The 21,891-nt window shown below is 42.5% G+C and overlaps 1 protein-coding gene across 3 annotated transcripts in view; it reads right to left on the bottom strand.

The window, feature by feature from the left end:
* The window catches only part of Mdn1 (midasin AAA ATPase 1), a 130,536-nt gene that overhangs the window by 30,132 nt on the left and 78,513 nt on the right, over nucleotides 1-21,891 (bottom strand). For all 3 annotated transcript variants that reach the window (XR_015619800.1, XM_087549665.1, NM_001427015.1), the window contains 16 exon segments: nucleotides 21,403-21,573; nucleotides 11,759-11,973; nucleotides 10,814-11,201; nucleotides 10,085-10,194; nucleotides 8,631-9,333; nucleotides 5,885-6,046; nucleotides 5,500-5,767; nucleotides 4,735-4,970; nucleotides 4,244-4,339; nucleotides 3,559-3,653; nucleotides 3,192-3,313; nucleotides 2,709-2,855; nucleotides 2,098-2,207; nucleotides 1,476-1,549; nucleotides 795-993; nucleotides 59-224 (listed from right to left, as the gene is read on the bottom strand). Coding sequence is in view for 2 of the 3 variants with exons in the window: in XM_087549665.1 (XP_087405791.1) it covers nucleotides 59-224; nucleotides 795-993; nucleotides 1,476-1,549; nucleotides 2,098-2,207; nucleotides 2,709-2,855; nucleotides 3,192-3,313; nucleotides 3,559-3,653; nucleotides 4,244-4,339; nucleotides 4,735-4,970; nucleotides 5,500-5,767; nucleotides 5,885-6,046; nucleotides 8,631-9,333; nucleotides 10,085-10,194; nucleotides 10,814-11,201; nucleotides 11,759-11,973; nucleotides 21,403-21,573 (3,262 nt within the window). In the remaining variant the exon portion in view is untranslated.

Genomic DNA, 21,891 nt, shown 5'->3' with positions numbered 1-21,891 from the left:
CCATGGGGGACAGAGTAAGTCCCACTTTCCCACTTTTACCCTGGCTATTAACGCTCACCAGTGAACTGGTCCAGGCTTTCCACTAGGTGAGGTAGGGGACTCTCCTTCATAAATATCAGGCACACTTTCCTCATTCGTTTTGAGAGTCGTGGCAATCGACGTAGAAGTTCTCCCTCCATAGACAAAGGACCAACAGCATCCTGGCACTGTTCTGTACCTGAAGGCTTTGACACAGTACAGGTTAATTTTACTGCCAAGAACTGAGTAACATTTTTAACTCAATGGACACTAAATTTAAGTCAACCTCTCCCCCTCTTCCTCTACACACAGCAAATATAAAGTTATCATCTCGGGAGTAGAAACAAGCACATATATGTGGATGTTTAAAAACCCGAATTATGGCCACCGGTAGCACATGCCTTTAATCTAGTTTTAAGACAGAGAAACCCGGACTATTTCTTTGTATGTGACTGACCTAGCAAGTCATGAAGTCTGAACTTATCAAGACAGAATGAACAGTAAATTGACTCTCTCCTTTTACCCTTTATGTGGTGTTCTAAGATTTCAAAGTCAGCAGGAGTTCACAGCAATCAGGTTACCTGCGAGCGCCCGGCTGTTATAAGTTCATGGTTTCTGCCTAATTCTGTAGCACAGCGAGGCAAACAATCAAATGCTATATGGATCCAACTAAGGAAAACACGCTGCTAAGCTAGTTCCCAGTGCATCTCTTAACCTGATATATATCTGGCTTTAGTGCCTTGGGATTAAATCTGCACCACCCCACAAGCTTGTACCTGCCATGCTATTGGCTGTGCTAACAGGGTCTCCCTCAGTGCACTGTTCAGAGCCTGAATGGGTGATGTCTCCATTGTAGCTTCCTCTGTTGGCTTTGGCAAACAGTCAGGCTGTTCTTCCTTGTTGCTCTCTACCAGACATGACTGACAGGGTTCATTCAGCACAGCTTCAAATTTCTTCATGAATTTAAAGAGGGTCCTGATCTCATGAAATAACAGGTGTAAGGTTAAAAACACACCATTTTAATGGATTTTGAAAGCAAAGAATTATAATGTGGGCGTGTGCAAACACACACACACACACACACACACACACACACACACACACACACACACACCCCTTTATCTTTTACAGCTATAGCTACACCGATCTCTTTAGGTATTCACAATCATCCTGGATCTTTAGGAGAAAAAATATGCCAAATACTGTCACCCCACCTTTTCTACAAGAGAAAACTGAAGCCAGCCACAACAGGGTTGCTTTGCTCAAGGTAAACAGTTAGTGGGAGGTAGACGACAAGCCCCCCAGGTGGGCACAAGGCCTACATTTTTCCTGCAAGGAGAATTTGTTTGTGGTAGCTTGAGAGCAGCATAGGTCTGGCCACGAAAATAATGTAGCAGCAGGCTCCCGGTTTAGTTATGGTTTTTAAAGGTTACACCCAGGCTTAAAAGACAGATTACCTGTGTGTCTTTTCCACAGATTGCTTAATGGACCAGAAGCTGACGTCATTCCACTTTGATATCTTCACAAACTCCTGAAAGATAAAGGGCGTCCAGGAAATGGCTTTACAAAGCTTGTAACCCCTCCCCACTTTGTTCCTACATTATCTACTTGTCAAAGGTCCAAAGCCATCCCTTCCCAAATACAGGACCATGTATCAGGGAGTATGTACAAGAATAAAAGGGGAACCATGTTATGTGCCTCAAATCAATCAAAAAGGGTGATGTTACTATCAATAACTTATTTGATAAGCACTCCAGCTTAAAAATCGAAATTAGTCATGTTCCTCGTGTCGGTGTTGGTTCTTCAACTCTACTTATCACTAAAGTATTAAAAACAGAGGACTCTCCATGCCCTAAGGGTTCCATGGCATATGCCCCATATATTATGGCACACTTCTGACGTAGACAAAGGACCTGGGGAAGACCAGCAGAGCACAGCCTTTCCTGTGGCAGCTCTCCAATAAATTTCTACAGCCTTGTCTCTCACCTCACTACTAGAAGGATCAAAGGACAGAACTAAAGAAAAAGAATTAGGTGATTTTGTTCTTTAAAGGGTAATTATGACAACTACTCATCTTACTTTAAGCTCTTTTTCTATGGGGGAGCGAAGTTCCACAATTTTAGCTTGGACCGGGTCAAGAAATTGCTTGTAAAAATGGTACAAATTCCACAGAACACTGCAAAGTGAATCTGGAAGAAATGAAAAAGAAACATGCTACATCCACTGTATGTGCTTCTGTGCTAGCCTGAGCCTTCCTTACCACCCACACCATAAAATTATGGCACATTCCAGCCAGGTTCGTTAAAACCTGTCTGAGCTCAGCACCCCTCAAAAATGCAGGTTGTCAAAGCTGCCCTAATTTTCATTCCAGCTTCTAGCAGATTTACTGCCATTTTTTTCCTTGCAGATGATATACCAAGAATCTCTTTAGACCAATCCTTAAAACTCTTTGTCAAAAACTCATAAAATCAGCAGACACTATGCTTATATTAGAAAATGGCATCTTGCTCACGTACTATATACACTGAATTTACGGTGGTGACTTAACTCTAACCTGCTGGGAGGGACACTGACGGCAGTTTTACATGGAGCTCACCCTTAGGCACAAGCTCCTGGTAAGTCACAGCTTCACGGTGAGGCGGGGCCTCAAAACAAACAACAGTGCATCATAAGTGAGGGACAATCCTCACCTTTTCCTTCAACCTGTGGCATCAGCAAGACGTGACAATGGAAAACCAGCAACATCTGGAGTCGCACATGGAATTCTCCCAGGGAAGAGCCTTCAATAAATGCTTGTAATGTGCTCACCAGCAACATCAGCGTCATTGGCTTGTCATCTTTAGAGACACAGAGAGCAACCCACACATGTACTTTCAACCATCCTTCCCATCCCTAAAACGCATACAGGGAACCAAACCCTGGGAAGGAAGACCCAGTAGGTAGGTACCACATCAAACTGAAACAAAATCATGTTTACAAGGATTGACTTCCACATAAACCTGTGTGTAAGTTATGTATTAGATGCACTCACATTGCTAGGAAGCTGCTTTTGATATTAACTATCACTTATACCAAGACAATATACACTGAATTATTAGTTCCTGGATACATAGAATGGCATAACTTTATGATGTGGCTGGTTCTCTAGACCCCACACGAGTTGCCCGCCTTACCTTCCTGCTCCTCTGTGCGTTCCTGCATGTGCTTCTCTAGCATCTGATAGATGGAAAACCAGTGTTTGGTGGATTTCTCAGTATGGCGCCTCATGGTATTATCCAAACTCATCGACCAGCAGCTGACCAGAGGGATGGGTTTTAAAGGAAAAAAAAAAAAAAAGGCAGTGGAAACATTTAGGTAAACTCATTTGAAATCACAGATTCACAATTGATTTGCTGCCTCAGAATGTCTAAGCTATTTAATTAGAACTGTAAGACTGTATAGCCTGTTTAGTGCTTGCTTTAAACTCATAGCTAAAGCATATGCTGTAGCTGCCATTTTAAGACATAACCCAGGGTCAGGCAGGTGGGAAAGGGCACTCACTTCAGCTCCAGCTTGCGCCACCGAATGATCATCTGACTGACAAGATCGAGATGTTTCCGCAAAGACAATTCTCGACTTGCATTCTCCTCCCAATCCTAAAGAAACAGAGACTGGTCTTCACAATCACTGAACACCTTAGTCATTTCTTTTCCCTCAGTAACATCTTGGACTTTCCTTCAGAGAAGACTATTGGTCCCATAAGAACTTTAGCAATTGCAACAAATGGTTATGTGATACAACACCAACAAAGCCAAAGTTAGGGGCAGGCACAAAAAAAACGCCAAAAAAACAAACAAACAAACAAAAAAAACAACACAAAACCCAAGCACAGTTTGTGAATGTCAGAGTTCCTGCTGCTGGCTCTTTATCTTTGAATAAATTCAGCTGACTACTTCCTGTCAAGTAGGAGGACAGCAGACAGCTTGGAGAATGGCTGCAGGCCAGGCAGGTCGTCCTAGCATAGTGAACTCCTGGGGTCCTGGCCTTTAGGCCCTACTCTCCAAATAGTTGCTCACCAGCGTATCAGCTCACTAGCACTGACCTCACCCTAACTCAGAAAGACCAAGCAAGAATCTTAAATCTTTCCTTAAACCAAACTGTACCTTTCTGTTCTAACATAGATATCAACAGAGAAATCTTGTCCCAGTAACAAAAACTAAACAAGGGGAAGGAGGCATCATCTTACCTGTGCCTTTGCCAGAAGGATCTCTAAGCCATTCAGGAGTTTGGAGATGGGACTGGAAAGCGGAAAGCCACGAATTCTGTCCATTACAATCAGCAGCTTAAAAAAAGAGTTTGGGCGTTTCAGTAGTCATCAGGGACTGACAGTGTAGAGTCCTAACAGGAAGTTTTACTCTATACTTCACATCTAAAAACCCCATGGAAGAAAGCTTACAGGGTTGTGGAATCCGAGTGAGGGAAGCCTTCTATAACTGGCCTTATCCTGGAAATAATAGTGAGTCTGACAATTTTATTATTCTCTATATTGAGTTGTTATAAAATTGCTAAAACTGGCGTGTTCATCCTGCATGTGAGGGAAACCTCACTGGGTTACAGGTAAGCCTTTGTTTTTATGTACAAACGTACAAGTCAACATCCCTGAGACAGTTTGAGACAACAGCCTCTGGGAAAGCTTGTGCCCCTGGGCAATCCCCTCTTTCTAGCTGGCTACACCACCTGCTCAAGTACAGGGTGCTCTGGCCAGTCCTGTAGCAGCTGACTGACAGCTTCTGAAAGGCCTTGAAGCACAGGCTGGCACTGCCGTGCTTCTGCCACATTGGGGTGCTGGTAGAAATCATAGGGCCCATCAGGCTTCATCATCAGGTCTGAGGTGGCTTCCCCACAGAGAGTGTTAGAGGAGAGAGTGCAGGCCAAAAGCTGACTTCCCAAGAGCTGGTCATTCATCTCGACTCCTGTGAACAAGATTGTGGTAAAGTTGGTGAGCTCAGAAAGATCGTTTAACAGTAAGTTATAAAGAAACAATGAGCTAATTGAGACTAAAGTCTCTTCCCAATGGAGTAATTGATGAGACCATGTGGGAAACTTCATGTAACCAATTGGTAACAACCAGATTCTATGAGTCTCAAAAGTGCTGAGTGTTTTAAAAGAGATATGAAATGAGAGGCAAGCAACATATCTTGGTGTGTGGGGCATGAGGTTTATACTCCCAGCACCATTAAAAAAATAAAGGAAACCTCACTGACACCCCCATGAACCTGTTAGGAAAGTATGAATAGAAAAAATGGAAACAGTTCAAGGAAAACTACCACATACACCAAGTCTACATCCTTTCTCATAGGAAGCTACTGAGAACTTGCATTACTGTAATTTATAATCGATTTCTTCAATTTTTAAGCTACGGGAATAAGGAACTAAAAGAAATTGGTAATTTCATTATCTTAAGTGTTCAGGAGCAGCATCATCTCATTTTGACTTCCATACCCATCAGATGGTAGAAGTGTGTCAGCAGAGATGCTCCAGTCTGATAGCAAGAAAAAAACAGGCTGAGGTAGTGCTCTGCTTCGTGTGCTGGCACACTCTGCTGGTACCAAAGGGACCGTGCAAAGCTGAGGCACAACTGCTGGTGTATCAGCATCACCGCCTGCATTGAGCTCTGGGACAGGAGCGCTGGGTCTGTGGCTGCTTCTCTCCCATCCGAAGCTCTCCTTTTCTCTTCCAGTGTTGGCTCCATCAAAATATCTGCAAAGTCCTGAACAGCAATAAGACAATTCATCTGGTTACCATCAGCAGAAAATGAAGGGGAGGAGAATGAACTGTCAAGAGAACAGTGACATTACGACTGACAAAGCGGATGTCAATCCGCTACCTTTTCATGCAGTGGGAAGAGCTTCCTGAGCTCCAGCTCGTCCTCCTCCTCCTCACTCAGGGCTGTCCTGCAGCTCCGGCTCCGGCATCTGTACAGGCTACTCTCTTGTTCTGCCTTCTCTTGAGCTATGCGCTCCTGCTCATCCCACTCATTGATGATCTCCTGAAAAGGGCGATGGGCAGAAGGAAGCATTCGTAGGACACACCAATCTTAGCTTCTTACCAATATAAAAGTTCCATGGGCCCCAAACAAAAGTCAACAGCTAAGAAACAAAGGCCCCTGTAGCAGAGGGCAGATGAGCTTTCTTTCAAGCTGTGGGTCTTCAGCAGTTTCCTAGCTTCTTTTTATAATCTCAAAGGTCTACAAGTCTGTTATAGCACAGCTAATCCTAGTGCCCTTTTTGTTCAAGGGAGTTGACAAAGGGTGCATTCAGTGGGCACTTTGGCCAGCTAATCTAGAGTTCAACATTGGACTATGCTAGATAGACACTTCTTTTCTCTCTTTTTAAGAATTATTTATTTTATGTATATGAGTACCCTCTTAATACTGTCTTAAGACCCACTAGGAAAGGGCACCAGACCCCATTACAGATGGCTGTGAGCCACCATGTGGTTGCTGGGAATTGAACTCAGGACCTCTGGAAGAGCAGTCAGTGCTCTTAACCTCGGAGTCATCTCTGCAGCCCAATAGACACTCTTGAATACCCGGCTATCTCAGACTTTAGGTCCTCAGATGGGCAAAAACTACAAGTGACAACCAGAGTCATCTAAATAGTGAGGTTCCAGGCAGCTAGAGTTACAGTGAAGTCTTGTCTCCGACAACAAAAACATAGTAATTGAAGGACACCACACACTATCAAATGTGGTTGTTGTTGTTTGGTTTCCTTATTTAAGTCTTTTTAAATTAAAATTTAATTGAACATGTGTGTATGTTTTGCCTGCTTGCCTGTGCACTGGGTGTACCTGGTGCCCAACAAGGCCCAGAGGAGGAAGAAGGACTCCTGAACTAGGGTTACGAATGGCTGTGAGTCACTACACAGGTGCTGGCAATTCAACTCAGGTTCTCTGGAAGAGCAACTAGTACTCTCAGTCTCTGAGCCATTTTTCCAACACCTCCTTTTCTTTTTAAAAAATACTCTCGTATATCTCATATCTTCAAAGCCTTATTATGTAGCTGCAATTGAACTTGAATTTCTTCTGATCCTCCGGCCTCTTCTTTGTAAGCGCTGGAATTGACAATTGCCACCAACTATTTTTATTTTGTTTTTCCCTAAGTCAGGGTCTCTCTCTGTAGCCCTGGCTGTCCTGGAACTCTCTCTGTAGACCAGACTGGTCTTGAACTCACAGAGATCCACCTGCCTCTGCCTCCCAAGTTCTGGGATTAAAGACGTGTGCAACCACTGACCAGCGCCACCAAATATTAAAGTGCACTTATTATTAAAGAAAGGTATTTAAAGTTAAATGTTTAAGAAGTAGGTTTAAACATTTATATTTTTAAAAGATTCTACCTTGATGTGTTTGAGTATTTTGCCTGTGTTCATCTAAGTGTACCATGTGCATGCCTTGTGCCTTTGGGAAGCTAAAAGAGGGCACTGGGTCCCCTGGAACCAGAATTACAGGTATTTAGAGGTCATGTGGGTCGTGGAAACCAAACCAAGGTCTTCTAAAGAACAACAGTTTAGCCATATCTGTAGTTTATTAATGTTTTAAAGATAAAGACTTAACGGAATCTGAGACAAGGTCTCATGTAACCAGGTAAGCCAGAACTGTCTGAAGTCTGGAATGATCATCCTATGGGGATGGCATGCCTGGGCGTAAGCACCCTGATTTAGGAGGTGCCAAGGAACCAAACTCAGGTCCTGTGGTGTGCTGGGTCAGCACTCTGCCCACTGAGCTATACTTCCAACACATTATTCTCTGTCCTATAATCCTGGTCTCTAGGTTACCCAAGGATGCATTATTATTATGAGATACATTGTTTTCCCCTTCAAAATAGTAATTAAAATATTAAATAATTAAATATTAAGTAACTTAATGGCATGAACATACAGTAGAAAATTAGCAACAAAACACATGGCAAATAAATAATACCGTGAGTAGGAATCATCACCAAATGCTATTAAATTTGAATACTAGGCAGACGAACTCATTAATGTTTTGTGTCTTATAGTGTCTGTGTATCTTATAGCTCTAGCAATCTAAGGGCAATCAGACTCCATGGGCAGCCCGGAATTAACCCTGACCATCATATTCTTTTTGTTGTTGAGTACTGAGTCACTACTGCTAGAATATTAAGTTTTAGCAAGCTGTTCCTATAAAGTAAAACAAACAAACAAACAGCAAACCTGAGACATATTACAAAAGAAAAAAAATGCCTGTAATATGCCCCAGAAAGGAAGGCCTCAGTAATCTTTTGAAAGATTGACGGGAGCTGGTCATGAATGCTATGCTAGCACACACCTGTAACCTCAGTATTTAAGATGGTAATCCAGGATAAATGTTGTAAGTTTGAGGCTGGCCTGGGCTACATAATGAGTGCTAAGGCAGCCAAAGATATAGTAACACCCTGTTTCAAAAAATCCAACCGAACAGCAACAAAAAAGCATACCCCACCCTTGCACACTTTGTAGTCAAAGGAAAAAAAGAGACAGCATCAGACAAGTGAAATAGCCATTTTCCCAACCATGCTCTTCCACAGCAGCTCCCTCAGGAGAGAGGGCAGGCAGACCTCTTAGGGACTGGCTTACCTGACACAGATGTCTAAAGAGCAGAAGGGCCCTCTGGTCTAGCTCCCCTTTGCACAGCACATGTGAGCGCAGATAAAGGAGAGCATTCATCAGTAACTGCTCCCGGGTAGGGTAAGGTTGCTGGTTCTTGCCTTCTTCCTTTCTTGCTGCACGTTTGACCATCAATTTCCCAAGACCTCGCAGAGCTTCTGCAGAGTTCACTGAGCATAAAGCATCTGCATGAGCATGGTAGGTAGGGAAGCTGGGGCCCACAGACGGGAAAGCTAGCACGGCCATAGCTAGAGCCTCCACATGTTCTGTACAGATCACACTGCTGTGGAGGGAGGCATGGACTTCAGATGCCACTAGCCTCATGCCATGCTGCAGTTGCAAGATGGAAGCCTGTAATGGGGTCACAGTATCTGGATACAAGGCATACTCTTCTACTAGCCGCTTCCTAAACTGCTGGTGTGACTGCTGCCAAGAGGCCTCTTCCTTTAGAAGATTCTGGAGCACTTGAGCAGACTTTGGTCCATCTGTGTGGAGGGCCTGAAGAAGCCGCATGAGCAGGTCCTGAACAGCAGTGACCTTGGCGATGCTGGTGACATAGTGGTGAATCTCCTGTACCAAGGTCTCATAACTGGGTAGGTGGGGTCTGAAGGCCTGTTTTTTTGACAGGTTGTGGACTAAATTCTCCAGGTGACTGATCCTTTGGGGAAGTAACCTGAAGGCAAATTACCAACATATAAATGCTGCTAGAAAGGCAGTGAATTCAGAAAAGAGAACGAAAAGAATCATCTGCTAAGGAAACTGTAGGGTAACACTGGCAATGATAATGAAAATGGAGAACACCCTTAGCGCAGTTATGGATTACCACACTTGCTTGATAAGTACTTTAAATGCATCTCATCACGCCCTTGGCTGTCCTGGAACTCATTCTAGACCATGCTGGCCTAAAAAAACTGATATCCCCCCTGCCTCTGACTCCCAAGTGCTGGGATTAAATACTCTACCACTGCCCAGCTTTCAATAGCATTAAAAAAAAAAAAAAAAGATTTATTTTATTTTTAATTGTGTGTCTATGTGTAGGTATGCAGGCTAAAGTGACGGTGCCTGTTGAGGCCTGAGGCATCAAGATACCCTGGAGCTACAGTTAGAGCTTGCTGAGAGCCTCCTGATAGGAGTGATGTGAATCCGACTCAGGTCCTCTGCCAGGGCAGTACACATTAAAAAAAAAAACAAAAATCACCAAACCATCTCTTTAGTCCAACCTCCTGTGTCTCTTTCTTCTTTTTGACTATACATGTTTCTTGATCACAATGAAGGATCTGGGCTATAACTGGTCATGTAGTTCTGAGATATACACCACTACCAATCACACTAACATAATTACAGTACCAGTCAACCCCCTACTGTCTTTTCTAAAAACAAGGTGTCGGTCCCACCCTACCCCCACACAAACTCTGCTGCTTTACCTGATATGTGGGTGAGAGTGGCTGGCAATTATGTCATCTTCCAGGTCTCTTCCGGTTTGTAGGTGGGACAACAGGTTCCGGGTCTTCAGCTCACACTGCAGCTGGCATAACTATTGGAAAAAGGAATAAAAGGTCTTCTGTGGTAACAGCCATGACATGCACATGATGGATAGAATCTGAACGACCCCAAGACTTGGACCACTCGGTTCAGAGTTGTCAGCCAGAGAAAGTACTCTCCTCTGCTACTGAGCTCCTAAGCGTCTGCCGACAGCAGTGAGGCTTTCATCCTACAGCAGCTATGGATTCAAGGCAGAGAACCCCACATTACATCCTCTAGGTCTAGGGACGCAATCCCACTATTTCTCTCATAATGCCTACTTTCTCCCTGCTAAACTGAGTCAGAAATCTTAGAGGAAAATGCAGTCTTTATAAGACTCATGAGAGGCTGGGTGTGATGGTGCTCCCATTTAATATATAATACTCAGGAGGCAGAGGCAAATTGATCTCTCTGAGTTCAAGGCTAGCCTGGTCTACTAGGTGAGTTCCAGGACACACAGAGAAACTATGTCTCAAACAAATCAACCAACCAACCAACCAACCCTCCCACCCCGGCCCAAATAAGACTCATGAGACTGCTCACCTCTACATAGCCTCATGAGGAACAAAGGAGTAAACTATAACCAAACTCAAAGGGAAGGAGCTCGGGCCTCCTCTAGCCCTGCCTCTTACCTCCTCTTGGGCATATTTGAGCTTATATGCCTTCTTCACTGCAGGGTCAAAGCGGGTCTGAGGAACCCAAGTCTGAATCTGGAGTAAGCCAAGGCTGACCCAGAGACTCCCACGCCGGGCTGCTTCACGAAGGTTCTGCTTACTCTCCCCTTCACCAATAAAGTAGTGCAAGGAGGTGAGCAGGAGACAGAGTAGTTCTTTGGGAAGCACCTCTTGACCACCTATACTCGCCAGAGTCTGGTCCACATGGTGGAAGGCCTGTGTGTTCCCAAGCAGCAGATGTTCACAGTTCTGCATGTACTCCTGCCGTTGGGGTGCAGGAAGCAGCTCCGTAAGGCCCAGCAGGTACCGGCACAGGACCAGCCCCTGGAGGCGAGAATCCGTGCGTCTGTGGGGACATGACACAGCACTTACAGAGTCACAGGGAATCAAACAACCTGTGAATACATACTATCTTCTCAGGAAATAACAACTACAGGCTGTTGAGGTGAACTTTACATGTAATCTTGCATGATTTTTTTGTATTACCTGTTGGCGCAAATATTCTTTTTTTTTTTTTTAAATTATTTATATTTATTTATTTATCAGTACATTGCAGCTGTCTTCAGACACACCAGAAGAGGGCATCAGATCCCATTACAGATGTTGTGAGCTACCATGTGGTTGCTGGAATTTGAACTCAGGACCTCTGGAAGAGCAGTCAGTGCTCTTAACCACTGAGTCATCTCTCCAGCCCTCAAATATTCTTAAAATACAGGAATTAAACTCACAGAAGCCTGTTACAGATTGTTAAGCAAGCTGCTTTACTAAAAACAAAACAAAACAAAACCTACCCTCCTCATGAGAATCAGGTATCTGACTGAGCCTTAAGTTCTGAATGAGCTCTTGTCACACAACGATGGAAAGCAGACCACAGCAGTAAGACTGTTCCAGGGTGAGAAATACCTGAATTCAGCTACTGAAGGCACAGTCATGTTGGTCCACAGCAATGACCTGATGTCCTGGAGCTGTTGGGCTCTCTCAACCCACTCTCCCAGAGTGACATGTGAGGAAGACAGGAGGGGCAGGCCGCTCACATCCCAGGAGCTTCCGCTGCTGCTGTTTGTAAGCACACCAAAGCAGCACTTGGAGAACACAGCTCTGCAGAGGCTGCCAGGGCCCTGAGCAACAAGAGACCCATGTAACTCAGAGATAGACGCAGACGGAAGAGACAGGAGACAAATAAACACAAAATTGTCCAGCTGTCTTCCTTGGACTGTCATTGTAGGGCACAGAAATTCCCCATAGCAAGGGTCAGGTGATCAATCTAAGAGAGAAAACAGTGCATGCCACACAACGCTTGGGAACCCATCAGGTTTATTATCCGAGACTTTGAGAGAGGTTTTGTAAATGGTATCAAATGGCCCCAGTTACAATAAAAATACTGAACACATAAAAATAATTCTGTGAACATCTATAGAAATAAGGTATATTATAAAGGCTGCACTTCAAGCAAGAATGGACAGGATCCATCATTTACAGACTAAGAGGAAAAATCCTGCATCTCTACCATAGAAAACATATATACCAATAAGGAGACCGGAGAGAAGGCTTAGCAGTTAAGAACACATTCAGTTCCTAGCACCCATAACAGGCAGCTTCCAAATGCTCTGACTTCCTCGTATGGTGCATGTAAACTGAGACAGACATACATAGTAAATAAGCAGATAAATAAAAGATATACAGTTAAAATTAACTTAAATATAAAATAAAGACACAGGAGAAGATATACGGAAATTATTTTTACCCTACAACTGCTGAAATAGTTAATTTTTAAGTGTTTAATACAACAACATAGAAAAACAAGCAATTGGAATACCTGAAATCATAAAACTGAGTGCCATGGGGTTGGGGATTTAGCTCAGTGGTAGAGCGCTTACCTAGCAAGCGCAAGGCCCTGGGTTCGGTCCCCAGCTCCGAAAAAAAGAAAAAGAAAAAAAAGAAAAGAAGAAAGAAAACAAACAAACAAACAAAAAAACCTGAGTGCCACAAAACAAACCTTAAAGACACGCTTCCAGTCACACCAGGAAACTATTACTACCTATAACCACAGAGAGTTCTTCAATAACACAACGACTTCAATGTTTCTAATTGAAAAATGAAGTTTCATCCTATGTGTGCATTTCTCATGCTTTTTCTTTCTTTTAGTTTCTTTTCCTGATTGATTTACTCTGGCTTGTTCTTTTTCTTTTTGAAATATCTTAAAAATAAAACAAAAACATTAATTTATTTTACTTATGTGAGCACGCTGTTGCTGTCTTCAGACACACCAGAAGAGGGCATTCGATCCCACTACAGATGACTGTGAGCCACCATGTGGTTGCTGGGAAGTGAATTCAGACCCCTGGAAGAGCCACCAACACTCTAATCTCCTGAGCCATTCCTCCAGCCCACTGTTTGTTTCTTTTTAAAAGAGAAAGAAGGCATGGAAGGGTGGGAGGACCAGGTAGGAGGTGAGAGAAAGGAAACCATGATGAGAATATACAATATTGGGGGAAAATTTTTAATAAAAAGTAAAAAGGGGCTGGAGAGATGGCTCAGTGGTTAAGAGCACTGACTGCTCTTCCTTAGGTCCTGAGTTTACTTCCCAGCAACCACATGGTGGCTCACAACCATCTGTAATGGGATCCGATGTCCTCTTCTGGTGTGTCTGAAGACAGCGACAGTGTACTCATATAAATAAAATAAATAAATATATCTTTAAAAAAATTAAAAAGAAAACAAACAAGACTTAAAATCCAGAAAATGAAATGATCAGCTAAGGGCTGGAGGTGTGACTCAGGGGTACTCAGCACATATAAGGCCCTGAGTTTGATTTCCAGCACCATGGTGGGTGGGGTGTAAATAATGACACTTGAAAAAAATACAATTTTTTTAAAAGCATTATCAAAGAAAATATAATGGCAATTATCAACTAAACAGAGTCTAGAATGACCGGGGAGAACAGCGTTGGGCATGCCTGTGGGAATCACGTCTACTGTGTTGATGAGCCATCCTGACTATGGGCAGGGGTCCTGCACTGTACACAATGGAGGGAAGAAGCTGAGCATGTCCGCACACACATGCACTCTTGTCCCATGACCTCTCTGCCACAGTGGACTGGCACCGGGAACTCTGTGAGCTCAGAGAATGTTTGCTTCTCTTGTTTTGTTTCTGTAAGAGTATTTCCTCATAGCAATGAAAAGAAACTAAAACTACACACAGAGGCAGAGTTCATCTAGGACCAGGCACGTCCTGTGTTTGCCGGAGGTCCCACGCCCGCGGATCCCGGGCCCGCAGCAGCTCTCTGCTCCCAGACCCTGTGGGAAAGACACCTCACCGCCTGATCAGGTGGGCACTCCTGAGGCTGCAGAGCGGAAGAGACCACCAACACTGCCCACCCCTGCCCACATCCCTGGCCCAAGAGGAAACTGTATAAGGCCTCTGGGCTCCCGTGGGTGAGGGCCCAGGAGCGGCAGGAGCCCTGCCTGAGACACCACCGGAACCTGAGGGAAACAGACCGGATAAACAGTTCTCTGCACCCAAATCCCGTGGGAGGGAGAGCTGAACCTTCAGAGAGGCAGACAAGCCTGGGAAACCAGAAAAGACTGCTCTCTGTACATACATCTCGGACGCCAGAGGAAAACACCAAAGGCCATCTGGAACCCTGGTGCACTGAAGCTCCCGGAAGGGGCGGCACAGGTCTTCCTGGTTGCTGCCGCCGCAGAGAGCCCTTGGGCAGCACCCCGCGAGCAAACTTGAGCCTCGGGACCACAGGTAAGACCAACTTGTCTGCTGCAAGAAAGCTGCCTGGTGAACTCAAGACACAGGCCCACAGGAACAGCTGAAGACCTGTAGAGAGGAAAAACTACACGCCCGAAAGCAGAACACTCTGTCCCCATAACTGACTGAAAGAGAGGAAAACAGGTCTACAGCACTCCTGACACACAGGCTTATAGGACAGTCTAGCCACTGTCAGAAATAGCAGAACAAAGTAACACTAGAGATAATCTGATGGCGAGAGGCAAGCGCAGGAACCCAAGCAACAGAAACCAAGACTACATGCCATCATCGGAGCCCAATTCTCCCACCAAAACAAACATGGAATATCCAAACACACCAGAAAAGCAAGATCTAGTTTCAAAATCATATCTGATCATGATGCTGGAGGACTTCAAGAAAGACATGAACACACTTAGGGAAACACAGGAAAACATTAATAAACAAGTAGAAGCCTACAGAGAGGAATCGCAAAAATCCCTGAAAGAATTCCAGGAAAACACAATCAAACAGTTGAAGGAATTAAAAATGGAAATAGAAGCAATCAAGAAAGAACACATGGAAACAACCCTGGATATAGAAAACCAAAAGAAGAGACAAGGAGCTGTAGATACAAGCCTCACCAACAGAATAAAAGAGATGGAAGAGAGAATCTCAGGAGCAGAAGATTCCATAGAAATCATTGACTCAACTGTCAAAGATAATGTAAAGCGGAAAAAGCTACTGGTCCAAAACATACAGGAAATCCAGGACTCAATGAGAAGATCAAACCTAAGGATAATAGGTATAGAAGAGAGTGAAGACTCCCAGCTCAAAGGACCAGTAAATATCTTCAACAAAATCATAGAAGAAAACTTCCCTAACCTAAAAAAAGAGATACCCATAGGCATACAAATGCCTACAGAACTCCAAATAGATTGGACCAGAAAAGAAACACCTCCCGTCACATAATAGTCAAAACACCAAATGCACAAAATAAAGAAAGAATATTAAAAGCAGTAAGGGAAAAAGGTCAAGTAACATATAAAGGCAGACCTATCAGAATCACACCAGACTTCTCGCCAGAAACTATGAAGGCCAGAAGATCCTGGACTGATGTCATACAGACCCTAAGAGAACACAAATGCCAGCCCAGGTTACTGTATCCTGCAAAACTCTCAATTAACATAGAAGGAGAAACCAAGATATTCCATGACAAAACCAAATTTACACAATATCTTTCTACAAATCCAGCACTACAAAGGATAATAAATGGTAAAGCCCAACATAAGGAGGCAAGCTATACCCTAGAAGAAGCAAGAAACTAATCGTCTTGGCAACAAAACAAAGAGAATGAAAGCACACAAACATAACCTCACATCCAAATATGAATATAACGGGAAGCAATAACCACTATTCCTTAATATCTCTCAACATCAATGGCCTCAACTCCCCAATAAAAAGAAATAGATTAACAAACTGGATACGCAACGAGGACCCTGCATTCTGCTGCCTACAGGAAACACACCTCAGAGACAAAGACAGACACTACCTCAGAGTGAAAGGCTGGAAAACAACTTTCCAAGCAAATGGTCAGAAGAAGCAAGCTGGAGTAGCCATTCTAATACCAAATAAAATCAATTTTCAACTAAAAGTCATCAAAAAAGATAAGGAAGGACACTTCATATTCATCAAAGGAAAAATCCACCAAGATGAACTCTCAATCCTAAATATCTATGCCCCAAATACAAGGGCACCTACATATGTAAAAGACACCTTACTAAAGCTCAAAACACACATTGGACCTCACACAATAATAGTGGGAGATTTCAACACCCCACTCTCATCAATGGACAGATCATGGAAACAGAAATTAAACAGAGATGTAGACAGACTAAGAGAAGTCATGAGCCAAATGGACCTAACGGATATTTATAGAGCATTCTATCCTAAAGCAAAAGGATATACCTTCTTCTCAGCTCCTCATGGTACTTTCTCCAAAATTGACCATATAATTGGTCAAAAAACGGGCCTCAACAGGTACAGAAAGATAGAAATAATCCCATGCGTGCTATCGGACCACCACGGCCTAAAACTGGTCTTCAATAACAATCAAGGAAGAATGTCCACATATACTTGGAAATTGAACAATGCTCTACTCAATGATAACCTGGTCAAGGAAGAAATAAAGAAAGAAATTAAAAACTTTTTAAAATTTAATGAAAATGAAGGTACAACATACCCAAACTTATGGGACACAATGAAAGCTGTGCTAAGAGGAAAACTCATAGCGCTGAGTGCCTGCAGAAAGAAACAGGAAAGAGCATATGTCAGCAGCTTGACAGCACACCTAAAATCTCTAGAACAAAAAGAAGCACATACACCCAGGAGGAGTAGAAGGCAGGAAATAATCAAACTCAGAGCTGAAATCAACCAAGTAGAAACAAAAAGGACCATAGAAAGAATCAACAGAACCAAAAGTTGGTTCTTTGAGAAAATCAACAAGATAGATAAACCCTTAGCCAGACTAACGAGAGGACACAGAGAGTGCGTCCAAATTAACAAAATCAGAAATGAAAAGGGAGACATAACTACAGATTCAGAGGAAATTCAAAAAATCATCAGATCTTACTACAAAAACCTATATTCAACAAAACTTGAAAATCTTCACGAAATGGACAATTTCCTAGACAGATACCAGGTACCGAAGTTAAATCAGGAACAGATAAACCAGTTAAACAACCCCATAACTCCTAAGGAAATAGAAGCAGTCATTAAAGGTCTCCCAACCAAAAAGAGCCCAGGTCCAGACGGGTTTAGTGCAGAATTCTATCAAACCTTCATAGAAGACCTCATACCAATATTATCCAAACTATTCCACAAAATTGAAACAGATGGATCACTACCGAATACCTTCTACGAAGCCACAATTACTCTTATACCTAAACCACACAAAGACACAACAAAGAAAGAGAACTTCAGACCAATTTCCCGTATGAATATCGACGCAAAAATACTCAATAAAATTCTGGCAAACCGAATTCAAGAGCACATCAAAACAATCATCCACCATGATCAAGTAGGTTTCATCCCAGGCATGCATGGATGGTTTAATATACGGAAAACCATCAACGTGATCCATTATATAAACAAACTGAAAGAACAGAACCACATGATCATTTCATTAGATGCTGAGAAAGCATTTGACAAAATTCAACACCCCTTCATGATAAAAGTCCTGGAAAGAATAGGAATTCAAGGCCCATACCTAAACATAGTAAAAGCCATATACAGCAAACCAGTTGCTAACATTAAACTAAATGGAGAGAAACTTGAAGCAATCCCACTAAAATCAGGGACTAGACAAGGCTGCCCACTCTCTCCCTACTTATTCAATATAGTTCTTGAAGTTCTAGCCAGAGCAATCAGACAACAAAAGGATGTAAGGGGATACAGATCGGAAAAGAAGAAGTCAAAATATCACTATTTGCAGATGATATGATAGTATATTTAAGTGATCCCAAAAGTTCCACCAGAGAACTACTAAAGCTGATAAACAACTTCAGCAAAGTGGCTGGGTATAAAATTAACTCAAATAAATCAGTTGCCTTCCTCTATACAAAAGAGAAACAAGCCGAGAAAGAAATTAGGGAAACGACACCCTTCATAATAGACCCAAATAATATAAAGTACCTCGGAGTGACTTTAACAAAGCAAGTAAAAGATCTGTACAATAAGAACTTCAAGACACTGAAGAAGGAAATTGAAGAAGACCTCAGAAGATGGAAAGATCTCCCATGCTCATGGATTGGCAGGATTAATATAGTAAAAATGGCCATTTTACCAAAAGCAATCTACAGATTCAATGCAATCCCCATCAAAATACCAATCCAATTCTTCAAAGAGTTAGACAGAACAATTTGCAAATTCATCTGGAATAACAAAAAACCCAGGATAGCTAAAGCTATCCTCAACAATGAAAGGACTTCAGGGGGAATCACTATCCCTGAACTCAAGCAGTATTACAGAGCAATAGTGATAAAAACTGCATGGTATTGGTACAGAGACAGACAGATAGACCAATGGAATAGAATTGAAGACCCAGAAATGAACCCACAACCCTATGGGCACTTGATTTTTGACAAAGGAGCCAAAACCATCCAATGGAAAAAAGATAGCACTTTCAGCAAATGGTGCTGGTTCAACTGGAGGTCAACATGTAGAAGAATGCAGATCGATCCATGCTTATCACCCTGTACAAAGCTTAAGTCCAAGTGGATCAAGGACCTCCACATCAAAGCAGACACACTCAAACTAATAGAAGAAAAACTAGGGAAGCATCTGGAACACATGGGCACTGGAAAAAATTTCCTGAACAAAACACCAATGGCTTACGCTCTAAGACCAAGAATTGACAAATGGGATCTCATAAAACTGCAAAGCTTCTGTAAGGCAAAGGACACTGTGGTTAGGACAAAACGGCAACCAACAGATTGGGAAAAGATCTTTACCAATCCTACAACAGATAGAGGCCTTATATCCAAAATATACAAAGAACTCAAGAAGTTAGACCACAGGGAAACAAATAACCCTATTAAAAAATGGGGCTCAGAGCTAAACAAAGAATTCACAGCTGAGGAATGCCGAATGGCGGAGAAACACCTAAAGAAATGTTCAACATCTTTAGTCATAAGGGAAATGCAAATCAAAACAACCCTGAGATTTCACCTCACACCAGTGAGAATGGCTAAGATCAAAAACTCAGGGGACAACAGATGCTGGCGAGGATGTGGAGAAAGAGGAACACTCCTCCATTGTTGGTGGGATTGCAAACTGGTACAACCATTCTGGAAATCAGTCTGGAGGATCCTCAGAAAATTGGACATTGAACTGCCTGAGGATCCAGCTATACCTCTCTTGGGCATATACCCAAAAGATGCTCCAACATATAAAAAAGACACGTGCTCCACTATGTTCATCGCAGCCTTATTTATAATAGCCAGAAGCTGGAAAGAACCCAGATGCCCTTCAACAGAGGAATGGATACAGAAAATGTGGTACATCTACACAATGGAATATTACTCAGCTATCAAAAACAACGACTTTATGAAATTCGTAGGCAAATGGCTGGAACTGGAAAATATCATCCTGAGTGAGCTAACCCAAACACAGAAAGACATACATGGTATGCACTCACTGATAAGTGGCTATTAGCCCAAATGCTTGAATTACCCTAAATGCCTAGAACAAATGAAACTCAAGACAGATGATCAAAATGTGAATGGTTTACTCCTTCTTTAAAAGGGGAACAAGAATACCCTTGGCAGGGAAGAGAGAGGCAAAGATTAAAACAGAGACTGAAGGAACACCCATTCAGAGTCTGCCCCACATGTGGCCCATGCATATACAGCCATCCAATTAGACAAGATGGATGAAGCAAAGAAGTGCAGACCGACAGGAGCCGGATGTAGATCACTCCTGAGAGACACAGCCAGAATACAGCAAATACAGAGGCGAATACCAGCAGCAAACCACTGAACTGAGAATAGGACCCCCGTTGAAGGAATCAGAGAAAGAACTGGAAGAGCTTGAAGGGGCTCGATACCCCATATGTACAACAATGCCAAGCAACCAGAGCTTCCAGGGACTAAGCCACTACCTAAAGACTATACATGGACTGACCCTGGACTCTGACCTCATAGGTAGCAATGAATATCCTAGTAAGAGCACCAGTGGAAGGGGAAGCCCTGGGTCCTGCTAAGACTGAACCCCCAGTGAACTAGACTGTTGGGGGGAGGGGGACAATGGGGGGAGGGTGGGGAGGGGAACACCGATAAGAAAGGGGAGGGGGGAGGGGGATGTTTGCCCGGAAACTGGGAAAGGGAATAACACTCGAAATGTATATAAGAAATACTCAAGTTAATAATAAAAAAAAAAAATCAAAAATCAAAAAAAAAAAAAAAGAAACTAAAACTAACCAAGGACTTCAGGATTTCTGTCACCACTAATTCCTTGCATTCTTAAAAAAGTAAAAAGCAGGACACTCTGCTTTAAGATCTACTAAACAAATATATATATACACCATATGTATCTTAATTTTATGTGTGTACTGGTCCTTCTGATTAAAGGTTAAAATACTAGTTCTAACAACTTACTTATAATAATACCCAGACAAATACTAATTTACCCAGAATTAACACAGTGTTTCTATTTAAAATAAGAAGGTAGATAGGAGTAAGAAAATTCAACATTTCCTAACTAGAAAGTAAGTAAATAGGGCTGGAGAGAGAGAGAGAGTGCAGTCTGTACAGTGACCTCCAGGCCAGCCAAGGTTTTCAGAAACCAAATAAATTAAAAAAGAAAATACATAAATTCTACAATGCTGAAATAAAAGGAAGGGTAAACTGGATACATTTTCATGCCATACTTATGAACAAAGAAGGAGTTCTTAGAAATGTAAGTAAAGGCAAGGATGCATTATATACACACACTTCCTGTAGCTTGAATATTTTATGATGAGGAGTGAATTAAAGACTTTGATGTCGAATGACACTAGTTGCACAGGCAGGCCAGCTTTGAGTGTGCTGCTCTCTTGTTTTGGTCCCTGAGTGCTGCTGAGATTGCAGGAATGCTCTACCATACACAGCAAAACTAAACATCTTTTAAAAAAAAACTTTAACTCAGAATTACACAAGTCATGATCTGGACAGTATAGTTAATATTCCCCCAGAAAACAAAGTATCACAATTACCCATGTAAGCCACTGGTACACAGAAAGAACTGCTGTTCCTATGATTTTAATGCCAACAAACCTTCAGTGTGGAGTCCCAACGGGACCTGGGCATTTCCTGCGGCTGTGCATTAGGCAGAGGGCTCCATGTCAGCCAATACTCTGGATTTGTAGTAACTGGACTGCTCCAGGAAGACCCAAATGTAGAGGTAAATAACTCGGACCACAAACAAGAAACTTCTTGAGCAGACAACTGGAGATCAAGAATTAGGTAAAAGAATATTTGAAAAAGTTTCCATCAAAGCTATCAAGTCTACCAACCAATACCCAACAATGCTTAAAGGGACTAATCCTAAGCTTCCTATTTTCAATGCCCCTTAATTATTTTGGTGACACTATGTAGGGTGTTTACAGTTTTATAAACTAAGATGAGATGTTTTATAAGCCTGTGCAGAAGGTAAAATAACTCAGACAATTGTAAAATCAGCAAAAGAAATACACAAAACATGACCAAAGGGAAAAAATTTAAGGTTGTTCTAATGGAATTACATTAACCACATATTACCATAAT

The sequence above is a fragment of the Rattus norvegicus genome, chromosome 5 (genome assembly GCF_021556685.1).
Source record: "Rattus norvegicus strain SHRSP/BbbUtx chromosome 5, alternate assembly SHRSP_T2T, whole genome shotgun sequence".
Lineage (NCBI taxonomy): Eukaryota > Metazoa > Chordata > Mammalia > Rodentia > Muridae > Rattus > Rattus norvegicus.
This window is presented reverse-complemented; position numbering and strand designations above follow the sequence as displayed.